The sequence below is a fragment of the Alexandromys fortis genome, unplaced genomic scaffold (assembly GCF_014885135.2).
Source record: "Alexandromys fortis isolate MF-2015 unplaced genomic scaffold, M_Fortis_MF-2015_v1.1 scaffold_10, whole genome shotgun sequence".
Taxonomy (NCBI): Eukaryota; Metazoa; Chordata; class Mammalia; order Rodentia; family Cricetidae; genus Alexandromys; species Alexandromys fortis.
Window position 1 is genome coordinate 3390630 of NW_026067895.1, and position 12456 is coordinate 3403085.

General features: G+C 38.9%; 1 protein-coding gene across 4 annotated transcripts in view; it reads right to left on the reverse strand.

Annotated features, from left to right (window-relative positions):
* Positions 1 to 12456, reverse strand: part of Pcsk5 (proprotein convertase subtilisin/kexin type 5) — a 411377-nt gene that overhangs the window by 243776 nt on the left and 155145 nt on the right. For all 4 annotated transcript variants that reach the window (XR_007594733.1, XR_007594738.1, XM_050158819.1 and 1 more), the window contains exons 6-7: positions 3830 to 3918; positions 1345 to 1517 (exon numbers count right to left, since the gene is read on the reverse strand). Coding sequence is in view for 2 of the 4 variants with exons in the window: in XM_050158819.1 (XP_050014776.1) it covers positions 1345 to 1517; positions 3830 to 3918 (262 nt within the window). In the remaining 2 variants the exon portion in view is untranslated. The remainder of the gene's footprint in view (positions 1 to 1344; positions 1518 to 3829; positions 3919 to 12456) is intronic.

The window sequence follows — 12456 nt, forward strand, 5'->3', positions numbered from 1 at the left end:
TTTTTTTTTTTTTTTTTTTTTTTTTTGGTAGAAAGCGCATACAAAAAAGTGTGTGTTTTCTCCCTCAAATTCATTTCAGGATAGCCATGGGATGGCCTAGCTCAGGCTTTTGCTAAAAATCTAACCCAGACTCACAAAATTATACAAGACTCAGTATGATTTTTAGTCCTGCTCAAACATTGCACCAATCAGCTGAATGCGTCCCACAGTTCCATGTCTGGGCTGAATCCATGAAAACATTGTGGTAGCATCATTTGGAGTAAACTACATTTGATGCAGCAGACACTTATAAAGGGCTCACCAGAATTCAATACATTCTCTTAGTTTTGTAAAGTCCATGGTTATGTATAAAGGGCATGGTCTGCACTCTTGGGACTTAAACTTTTGTGAGGAAAATACGGCCAAAATGAACTCTGAGGTATAAAACATAAATGTAACTTGGTCTTTATCAAACACAGTGCGCACAGAGTAAGAGACTAATTGTAGTTGATTCCTGTATGGGTTTAGAGAGAATTCTGGGAAGATGTCACATTTTAGAAAAGGATTGAAGGACTTGGGGGTAGGGCGGGGGAAACAGAATGTCCTGATGCACAGTGAACAAGAATAGAGGATGTCGCAAGACAATGGAGTGAGAAGGTAAGAAAGGCAAGGGAAGTTCGGGCCAGATCAATGATATCATGCATAAATACATGTATACTTTGTATAATTCAAATTCTATTCATTAGTAGGAGAAGGCAAGGCCCTGCTCCGGTGAGGCACTCCTCCTTCCAGGGGAGAAGTTCTAGCATCTTTACTTCTATTTTATTTAGGACAGTTTAAGATCTCTAATTTGAAGCAAATATTCTATTAGATTGTGGAGCTATGTTTTCTGGGGACAATGTTCACTTTTCCAGTGACATAAAGTCAATGCTAAGTTACCTGATTAGGGAGATCTGGTGCCATAGAAAAATAATACTGTTTTTGGACAGAAGGAAGACTAAGTGTCATCAAGAGGAGACGCCAGAAGGGCCTTGCTGGATGTTCTACCAACACCAAATGGAGACTGTGAATACCTACTCCGTTGCTCGCCCCAGGATTTTGCTTCTTGAAGGGCCACGTTCACATATTAACTAATAAATTTCTTCTGTGCGTCTCTTAACATCCAAGTATACAGTTCATGTCATAGCAGAGACTAACTCTGAGTTTGTTTGTAGAGCAGAAACAACTCATAACGCCAATGTTCAAGACGTCTTTCCAGTGGCCACTTGGCCCCCCGTGAGCTTCAGCAATCCTCTAGCCTGCATGGTGGCATGCCTACAAGGTCTGCCCATGAAAATCCTCAGCCCAGAGGCTTCTGAAACCTACCATTCTCACACCGTTCTCAAAGGCTTGCCGGGTGAGGGGAGCTGGCCCATCCACAGTCTTGCCGTCGTCATCCGGGCCCCAGCTGGCACTGTAGATGTGCACATGCTGTGGGTTGTAGCTGACAGACTTCGCTTCCACCATGTCTGTGACATCGCCGTCCAGCATCCGCACACCTGCAAAGCAGAAATGAGCAAGCTGGTTACTCGTCTTCAGCAGACGATACCTAAGCATGCCACGCAGATGACTTCAGGGAATAAAGAATACATTTAAAAAACTGTAAACATATTTATGTATTTATTCAATTTTATGTCTGCCCGGATTTTATGTGTGACATTATGTGTTTGCAAGAACCCTCTGAGGCCAGAATTGGGAGCCGAGAGCCCTGGAACTAGAGTTAGAAGCAGTTGTGAGTCACCATGTGGATGCTGGGACAGTAGGCACTCTTGACCATCTCCCTAGGCCCAAGAAAATATTTTAACCAACACTTCAGTGAATGTTTCCTAGAAAAATGGTACCAGTTTGTATAAGCTAGCCTAGCTTGGAGAGACAGGAGGTTTCATTGTGTATAAAAGAACAAAATTTCATTCATTTTCCAAAGTTGAAAATCTTGCTTTCCTTCCTGTCTATTTTAATTGAGCATTTGATAAAGATACTCAAGCAATTCTAAATTTCTCCCTATTGATGAACTTAGACTCATAGATGTAGAAATCTTCTAACCTTAAAGCTACAAAGTTGCCACTCTACCTGGGTCTCATTTCCCATATAGCCTATAATAGTAGACGGATGCAAACTTACTGGATTTCTTTTCTGCCAACTTATGTACAAGTCAAATAATAGATGAGAATGTATTCGACACAATTCGAATAACTCTCAAGATGTTTTAGCAACATTTAGTCATTAATCGTCATTTAAGCTCATTCCTATCAGACAGAAATCAAGCATTAACCTTGTTTTTCAAAACTAATCACCAATAGAGCAAGACATAAATTATATGCCAAATGCCAACTTTTCCTTTTTATTCTGTATTTTGGCAACTTACAACAATAGCATAACATTTAATAATTTAGTAAAAGAAAAACTAGCCTACACTAAATATCATCACTGAGACTTGTATTGTTTTAAATGTAAAAACCTTTATTATTTATTTTATGGATGTGGGTGTATGCCTGCATGTACACCTTGTTCATCACATGCATGCCTGGCAGACAGAAAAGGGTGTCAGATCCCCTGGAGTGAGAGTTTACAGATCATTATTGAGTCACCATGTGGGTCCTGGGAATCAACCTTGGTTCCCTCAGAGGAGCAGCCAGTGCTCTTAACCACTGAGCATTCTCTCCAGCCCCTTATTTTAAAATTATACTTCCACAGGATTAATTTGCTTTTAAGGAGACTTTTTCTTCCCGGCAAGATTTCAAGTTTTTAACTGGTTACCAAGACACAGATCCAATACTCCCAGTGGCTTCCTCAAGCAGACAGTTCCCAGCCCTCTATATATCGCTTGCTATGTCTTATAAATGCTTGTGGTCATTTATCTGCCAGATTGACCATTGCAAGATGCTAACAACAATCAATAAAATGGAACAGTTAGGCCAGGCAGTGGTGTTGCACTCTTATTGTGGTTAGGAATGGCACTTTTCAGTTTTAGATGAACTATCTGCTAACAAATAGAGCGTTGGAACAAGGTACTCACCTTGCTGCTGAAGTTCGTAGTCATCTGACATTTTTTAGCCTACCTAAGGGAACATCCTTAGGCCTAACGATGAAGTCACTAGTCTATTAAAGTGCTGTCTTCCCATTTGTGTGTGGCCGTGGCAATCATCTGTTGCTTACAACAGTGATTACAAGTGGGAAAGTAGAGTCTACTTTTTCAGCACTTTGATTAATACTGTGTTGGCTAGATCTTTATAATAAACATACTTGTGCCGCAGTTTGAATTTATATGAGCATATATGCATATATGTACACAAAACACACACACCACACACACACACACACACACACACACACATCTGGACTCGTGGGAACATTAGGGGAGTCTAAGAAGAGATTTTACCGTTCAGCATTTCAGTTACAATTAAAAGGCACCTTTTAAAAGTTTAGGCACCAAACATGTCTTTTCTTTTTTAAGGCTGTCTTAAAATGCTTCTTCCACAGAGATACTGTGGTTAGAGGTGTCTATTGCTAGTTCTTCAAGACCAATTCCAAGTTAGTGGATCACATTTCTGTAGTCATTGCTGGGAAACATTTTTTTTTTGTTTTTGTTCAAGTATTATTTAGAAACACTGTATTTGTAACATATTGGGAGTCTTGTGGCAAGTGTCCACCATTGTACTGAACATCATCTCTCACACGGGCACCGTGCAGTCAGCAGCAGCTGCGCCCTGTCACGCATAGAGGTGCCCACTGCTAGTTTGAAAAGGATCCTGAAAAGCAGTTCGCCAAGAGCTTCCTGGCTCCTGTGTGTATCCTTGGAAGTGTCCCATACCTCCAATCTTGGCGTTGAAAGCGATTCCAACGGTGCAGTGAGAGTTGTTTGCAGCGGCTGCCACTTCTCCAGCACAACGGGTCCCATGCCTACAAGTAGAACAGACACGGTTTCTAAAGTAAGATACTCCATTCTCACCAGTTCTGGGCGTTCACTGCCAAAGTGGTGAAGAAAGTATCCAGCTGTGGGTGTTTCGAGAACTTCCTACCCAAGCAGCACTCAGCTTGACTATGGCAAATAAGTTAGCACTTCATCATGTGATTTTTGAGTTGTATTCTGAAGGAATTATTTTTGATATCTTTCTATCCTAAGAAGAAAACCACCCTAAAGGCTGAAATTGAACCATGTGATTGGTGGGTCTGTTTGTTTGTACTCTTTAATAAGCCACCAGCACACATGGCTGTTAGACACTCAACACATGGCTACAGAACATCTCAAGTTTTAATCTTATTTAATTGTGAATAAATTTAAATACAAGTACAAGACATGTTACAAATATATATATTATTTTGGCTCTTTTTAACTTCATTTTTTTAGTTTTCTGAGAATTTAGAGTAAGTACTATATTTATATTTTCCAATTTCTTCCCCTCTCTCTTCCCTCCAACTTTTCCTGTGTCACTCAACTTGTTTTCAAATGAACGTCTTTTCTTATATTATTATTATTATTATCTGTTTTAAACTGTACACTTAAATATAGATCAAGTAATTCCAATTAAAATTTATTATCCAAAGTGTAATATACTATTGAATTGCAAAGATAGTGCATAGAACAAATATCTTAATAACTGCTTTAAAGAAATTGTATGTAAATTATTGAGGCATGTCATGACTTAGTTCATTTGTTCCTTTTTATTTCCTTATGGTTCCTAAAAATGTGGTCATCAGAAAAGAAGGTTTGGGTTGACAAAGTTTTTTTTTTTCCTTTTTTGATAAGAATTCCCTATTCTTCCCACAACAATGCTTTTTGATCAGAAATATCTTCTGGCTGTAAGAAAGCTACTGGTTGGAAGAAAATGTTTGTTAAAAGAGATAGTTCATGCTGCTCTTTTCACTTAGTCTTGTCATGCATCTATTTATACTATACCAATATTAATCTGGGCATACTAGTGACTACTAACCACTGGATTAATCTTCATGTGACAGTATAAATAACATGGGATTATATACTTATTTGGCTGTATGTATACCCATATTCACTTACAATTTTTTTAAAAAATTTATCTTTTATTACAGAATGTTACCAGGTTTTTACTAATATGAACAAGGATGTGATCAGCAATTTTGAGCATATATATCATTTACCAACTGAAGATAGGTTACAAGAACTAGTATTACTGGACCAAAGGGTACAGTGGGCATAAACTGATAACAACCTGCAAAAAAAAATTTAACTAAGTGCATGAAAAGATGTCTTTAACAATACTGGTGTTGGGTTAGGAGATGTCTCAGGTAGAAAAGTTCTTGCTATGTATACATGAAGGCCCAAACTCGTCCCCAGTGCCCACGGAAAAAAGTCGATGACAGTAGCGTGTGCCTGTGAGGCAGATCCCTGGAGTTTGCTAGCCAGCTATTCTAGATGAATCCATATATTCTTCACCCAATGGGAGACCATCTCAAAAGAAAATAAAGCAGAAAGATATTGATAAAAATACTTAATATTTACCTTTGGTGCGCACGCATGCGGGTACACACACACACACACACACACACACACACACACACACACACTCACTCCCAAATGCCAGTATGTCTACAGTGTACGCATGTGATGCATGTGCCAAAGAGAAAGTGAGAAAAGAAAGGGAGAGAGAGATCATAGCGCAGCTGAAGGCCATTATTTAAAATGGAGGGAATATTTGTGCAATCTTAGATATGAATTTCTCAGTCTCTTTGCTCATATGACACAAAAAATACATTTTTGGTTCTTTACCGTGACTGGCCATCATTGGAACTACTTATTCATTACTGTTCTTCTTGCTTTATGAACAGCTTTTCTGAAGCCCTGGTTCAAAGTTCTCACTGCCTTTCCTGTCATATCTGTTGTAAAAACGTTTCCAAATTTGAGAAGTGTTGTTTTCACTGAAGGATATTTTATGCTGTCATGCTGAGCGTTTAATTTTTACAGACTCATGGTTATCCTTACCTGATAACATATTAATGTGTGCTTGCTGTGCGTGTGCATGTGTTGGGGGGGGGTATGTGTGCCACAGCACATGTAGAGAAGTTAGAGACAACTGTGGACTTGTTTTTGTCCATCTACGCTTACGTACTCACCTGGGATCGAACTCAGGTCTACTGTTTTGTGCATCAAGTCCATTTACTTCCTGAGACATCTCAGGCCTGAGTTATATCACTTTAATTATTAGAAAAACTTTTAAGTATTAAAAGAACAATTATTTCTTGTGTGAGTTCTGAACACAACTGACAATATTCCCTCGAGCCCGACAACTGTTAAGTTTGAGTGTTCGTTGAATACTTGTGAATAGTACATTGAGTTGTAAGTTATTCTTATTCAAATGCCTAATTCTTTTGGTGAGTCCATTATTCAAATATTATATCATATCAATTATTCATTAATTCTGAATGCTATAATTCAGTCTTTTTTATCCATTGATCCATGGATTATATATAATTTTAATATTTTAAAGTGCATATATGTCATTTAAAAAACATATTGAACACTTAATTGCCTTGCAATGTAAGGGTATAATTTCTTAACAAACTGAATTTTGCAAGAGTTAAACAATAACTGAGTCCACAGTCAGTGTCAACAAATGTTCTGTGCCTGAAGCCCATGTACTATATACATTCTCCAATTGTTCCTATATGCCCATTGTGTAAAGCCTGCTTAAGATTTTGGATTTATAATCTTCATTGCAGTTTAATCTATTTTGCTAAATTTAGCACAAAATAATTAACCTTCTTTGCGAAATGAACATTTTAGGACTATGTTATAATACTCAGTAGCTCCTACAGTGAAAAAAACTAATATTTAAATCACTACTACTTTACTTGAATTTCATGTGATTAGTTATATTCTTTAAAATGAAGAGTTTTTCTGAAGTTAAGATATTTTTCACTAGCCTGGCATGGAAGCACATGCCTTTAATCCCAGTACTAGGGAGGAAGAGTGAGGTAGATATCGTTAAGTAAGTTGTCAGTCTGGTCTACATACTGAGACATTTTCTTTTTTAAAATAATTTTATTTATTTTACATCTGGATAGCTGCCGCCTCTCCTTCCTCTTCTCCCACTCTCCTCCCCCTCCCCATCCCCCATCCCCTACCAGAGGTCAATCCACCTCTCCTCAGTATTCACTCAGAAAAGGGCAGGTCTCCCATAGACATCAGCAAAACATGGCATATCTAACTCCATAAGACCAGCACCTCACCCAGTACTCAAGCTGGGAAAGGCAATCTGGCATGAGGAATAGCCTCTTGAGCCAGCCAAAGCACCAGGGACAGGCCCTGCTCCCTCTGAAAGGAGACCAAGAAGTAGAGCAAGCCACACAACTGTCACATATATACAGAGGGCTTAGGTAGGTGCCATGCGGGCTTCCTGGCTGTTGGTTCAGCCTTGGGTTCCCATGGGTCAGTCTAGCAGTTTCTATGGGCCTTCCTTTGATGTCCCTGACTCCTCTGGCTCCTACAATCCCTCCTTCCTCTCCTCAGCAAAACTCCTTGAGCTTGATCCAATATTTCATCTTGGGTTCCTAAATCGACATCTATCAGTTGGCTCCCCTATAACCACTGGGGTAGTCACCAATCTTATCATAGGGATGGGCAGTTCAGCTTATGCATCCATTGCTGCCAGGAATCTTAGCTGGGTCCATCCTTATAGAGTAGTGAAAGCTTCCCTTGAATCAGGCTTCTACTAGCCTCCATAAACCCTTCTTTCCAGTAGTCTCTCTCAGAACTCTCCCTCTCCACCCATCCCCCAACCTGTTCCCTCAAGTTCCCATGCTCACCCACCCACAGTCAAACCAGGAAATTTTTCTCTATTTTCCCTTCCTAGGGAAAATCCATGAGTCCCTCTTTGGGCCCTCCTTGTTATCTAGCCTCTGTGGGTATCCTTTACTTTACAGCTAATATCCACTTATGATGAGTGAGGACATACCATGCTTGTCTTTCTGGGTCAGGGTCACCTCACTCAGAATGACTTTTTTTTTAGTTCCATCCATTTGGCTTCACATTTACTGATGTCATTGTTTTTAAGCAGCTAAGTAATACTCCATTGTATAAATGTACCACATTTTCTTTATCCATTCTTTGCTTAAGAGGCATCTAGGTTGCTTCCCGGTTCTGGCTACTACAAATAAAGCTGCTATGAATTGTTAAGGGATAATCTTTTTGTACACTGTGAAGATGTGTCTTTGCCAAGGCGCCTTCTGATTGGTTTAATAAATAGCTGAATGGTCAACAAATAGCCAGGATAGAATAGGCAGGATTTCCAGGAAGAGAAAGAGGAGATGAATCTAGGCACAGGAATTTTTGCCAGCAGACTCGGAGCAAGTTGAACATGCTGTACTGAGGAAAAGTAAAAAGCCACATGGTGGAATATAGATTAAAAATATGTGTTAATTAAGTTATAAGAGCTAGTTAGAAACAAGCCTAAGCTAAAGGCCAAACTTTCCCAATTAGTCATAAGCTCCTTGCCATTCATTATTTGTGGGCTGGCAGTCCTACAAAGAAAGTCCAATGACAGTGAACACAGTTGAGCATGTGTCCTTGTGGTATGATGGAACATCCTTTGGGTATAGGCCTGAGTGGTATCACTGGGTCTTGAGATATACTGATTCTCAATTTTCTGAGACACTTTGATATTGATTTCCAATCCACACACCTATGAACTCCTGATTTTTGACAAAGAAGTCAAAACTACACAATGGAGAAAAGAAAGCATCTTCAACAAATGATGCTGGCATAACTGGGTAGTGACATGCAGAAGAATGCAAACAGATTCATATCTATCACCCTACACAAAACTCAAATTTGAGTGGATCAAAAACCTCAGCATAAACCCAGTTACACTGAACCTGATAGACAAGAAAGTAGGAAATAGCCTTGAACCCACTGACACAGGAGACAACTTCCTTAATATAACACCAGTAGCACAGACACTAAGATTGACAATTAATAAATGGAACCTATTAATAAATGACTTAATAAATGAAACTGAAAAGCTTCTGTAAGAAAAAGGACACAGTCAATAAGACAAAACGGCAGCCTACAGATTGGGAAAAGATCTTCCCCAAACCTACATCTGACAGAGGACTGATCTCTAAAATATAAAAAAACAACTCAAGAAACTAGATATCAAAATACAAAAAAAATTCAATTTAAAATGGTGTACAGATCGAAACGGAGAAGTCTCAACAGAAGAACCTCAAATGCCAGAGAAATACTTTGGAAATGTTCAACATCCTGAGTCATCAAGGAAATGTAAATCAAAACAATTCTGAGATTCCATCTTACATCTGTCAGAATGGCTAAAATGAAAAACACAATGACAACTCATCGCTGGTGAGAGTGCAAACTTGAGACGCTGTTTTAAGTAAAACAAAACAAAGATATCTTTCACTAGAGTCCATTTAGAGTAACTGCTTATTGACACATTCACGTCCAGTGCTATTATTTTCACTGTGTTAGAACATCCTCTTACCATGTGACAACCCTATGAAATCAGCCATAGAAACCAAACAACAAAATATGTACAGTCATCAATACCATTTTCTTCTTTACACAAATAACACACACTTTAGAGCCTCTCACTTGGGTTGCCCACGTCTCATGCCCATATCTGAGATACTCATGATGAGCATCATTCTTTGGATTTTGTTTTCAACCCTAGAAACTACATTGCTGTTTCTAAACTGAACAGTGTTTGTATAAAGTTACAAGTGCATTCTTCGCTCTACCTCCCTTTGCAGTTTGGACTCTTCTTGCATCTTTGACATCCTACGCAGAGTTTTTTGTTGGCTCCAGAAAAATGATTTGTTAAGGAAAGTAATTAAGCCACCCAATAATTCTGGACAACTACCACCTCCCAGAGGTGTCAGTCCACTATCTCCCACTGGCTACTGCTTTAGGCAGGAAGTCACAGGCCTATACAATATCTTTCTGGGCACTTTGCAGATTTTTCTTAGAAATATCCTAGAAAATATTCTGTACAATTCTTACACTGGCAATATCTAATTCTGCAGAGTTGCTTGCTATTATCTCTAAAAGCTGTCTTCTCATTATCTTCTCCACTTTTCCCTTTTAGGGTCAATGAATTATCAACACACACACACACACACACACACACACACACACACAATTTTAGTGGCTAACCTCTGAGACCTCACAGTTCTCTCTTGATATATTGCATCCTGTATATCTCTGTCAGTTTTCTATTCCTCCTATCCTATCTTCAGCCATGGTCAATCTGTTATTTAATCCATTCAAGATGGATTCCCTTCAATTTCTGCTTTACTTTCTAAAATTCATTTTGTTCCTTAAAATATAATATGTTTAGATGATTCTGATAATCCCCTTTTTTGTAACACCTTTTGATATCCCTTTCTTTACACATATAAATTAAATACAAGAATTACAAAATACAGAGGTCCAACTAAATTATCATGCCTGTTGTTAAGTGATTTTTTCAGGTGTCATTTTCCAGATGTGAAGAATGCACGGATGGAAGCCACATTGTTCATACTTTATCTTTGTGTATTCTCTGAGGCTCATGGGGGGAAAGATCATTCCTTCAAAGAAAATTTAAATTCATTTCTACAGCTATTTGGTGGTGAGCCAACCCAAGCAGTATGAATTACAGGTCTGATTCTAAGCACTGTTAGTACTTAGAATTCTTAAAAGCTAGATTATATACCAAAATATATAATAATAAAATATTAAATAATAATGATAAATATATAACATATATTTATTTTCTTGTGCTACCTGCTACCTAGTTGAGAAAGTCCAACAAAGAAATGGTTCATGGTTTATAGTGCTTTCCCCTGTAAGGTGATGAAGACAGTGCTTCTAGGTTCCATTGTACACAAGAGTTCTTGTTCTTGTCCCATTAAACTATGTCCCGTCTTTGTCTGCCCTCTCTGGGTCTTCGGAAATACGTCTCCCATCTGGGCTAGAGCTGCTTGCTCAACCAAGACAAGCATGTGCCTCGTCAGTCTTATGTAATGGTATTCTCATGGTGTCCACTAGCTTTGTCACCCCCAAAATGTTTGTCAGTACTTCCCTGGGAATTGTGGAGACACTGTACTAGGAGATAGAATATTGAACACCTGTTTCCTCGCAACATTTAGAATGGAATAATTAGCTTGGTTCTGCATTCCTCAAATGCCCCAGAGGTCAGCACCAATCGCACACATCTTTAATGCACAGCACATGCTCTCGATTGATATTTCCTAAGAATAAAAAGTTCCTTGCAAAAACTTCTTTTTATTGTTCTTCATAGTAAAATATAAACCATTTTTATGAAACGGTAAAATTATTGGAGGCGATTGCCCTTTCTCCTGCTTGCTCATGTTGAAAACACAAGTTAGATAATATACCACAGCATAGTGTCCCCGACAGTGCAAATCCCCAGCTAAACTACATTTGAAGATCCTACGAGCTTCGGATGACAATGCCTGCAACCCGACAAAATGCCAGTGACTGCTTTACTTTTACACCTTAGACTCAGTACTGTGACATGAACTTACAGTAAATCACAGGGAAATAATGATCATCATGCCTGGTTTGAAGTTCAAGTGTGTGAGCAAGTCTCAGAAAAGAACCGGGCGGGCAGCATGGATGATGCCATGTCAGTTAAACGCTGAAGCCAGAAACACAAGTCTGCTTGTCAGACGTAGCTTGGTTCAAAGAGCAGAATATGCGTGTCAGAGTGTTTTTAGCAGAGTGAAAGAAACTTTAGTCTAGAAAATACACTCAGCATTACACGGTAGCATAGAGGACACCCCGAGCAGAACTTTCCTCCAAGGCCATGCAGTGAGAACGCCTTAGAAATCAGCCCCTATTATAATCCTGTCTGTGAAGCTTCTGAAAACGAACCCAGTCACACGCATTACAATGGATCTGTAGATCACTGACTTAGAAGAAAACGGACACTAACACATACATTGAACATGGCCACAGTAAGACTTTAAAGGTGTTTCTCAATGCATCATTCATCTGGGATATTTTCAGGTTCCTGGAAAGTATGAAACCTCTTGCTATATAATTTTCCTTCAATAAAGAGATAAACTCAAAATAGTCGTGACAAAAAAAAAAGCCCTATTAATCTTTGCTCTACTTTTCTTGCTTACTAAGTTTTATCATCTACTAGACTCATTTTTTTTTTTTTAACAAAGATTCAATGTGATTAAAGGGCTCACCTGGGTTGTTTTACTGAAAGGTTGGAATCCCACATGAGAACATCTACTAATTAATGTCTATATATTGTAAACACATAAAACAAGGTGAAGCGGGTGTACAAGACTGTGCTGTACAAGACGTGATTAGCAGCAGTCACCCCTACCTCCCCTCATGCCCTGCCCATTCAGCACACTGCTGAGTGAGTCTCATTCCCTCCATGGGAGTTACTCGGGTTAGAATCCTAACTTGCTCAAGCTTTCACAGAT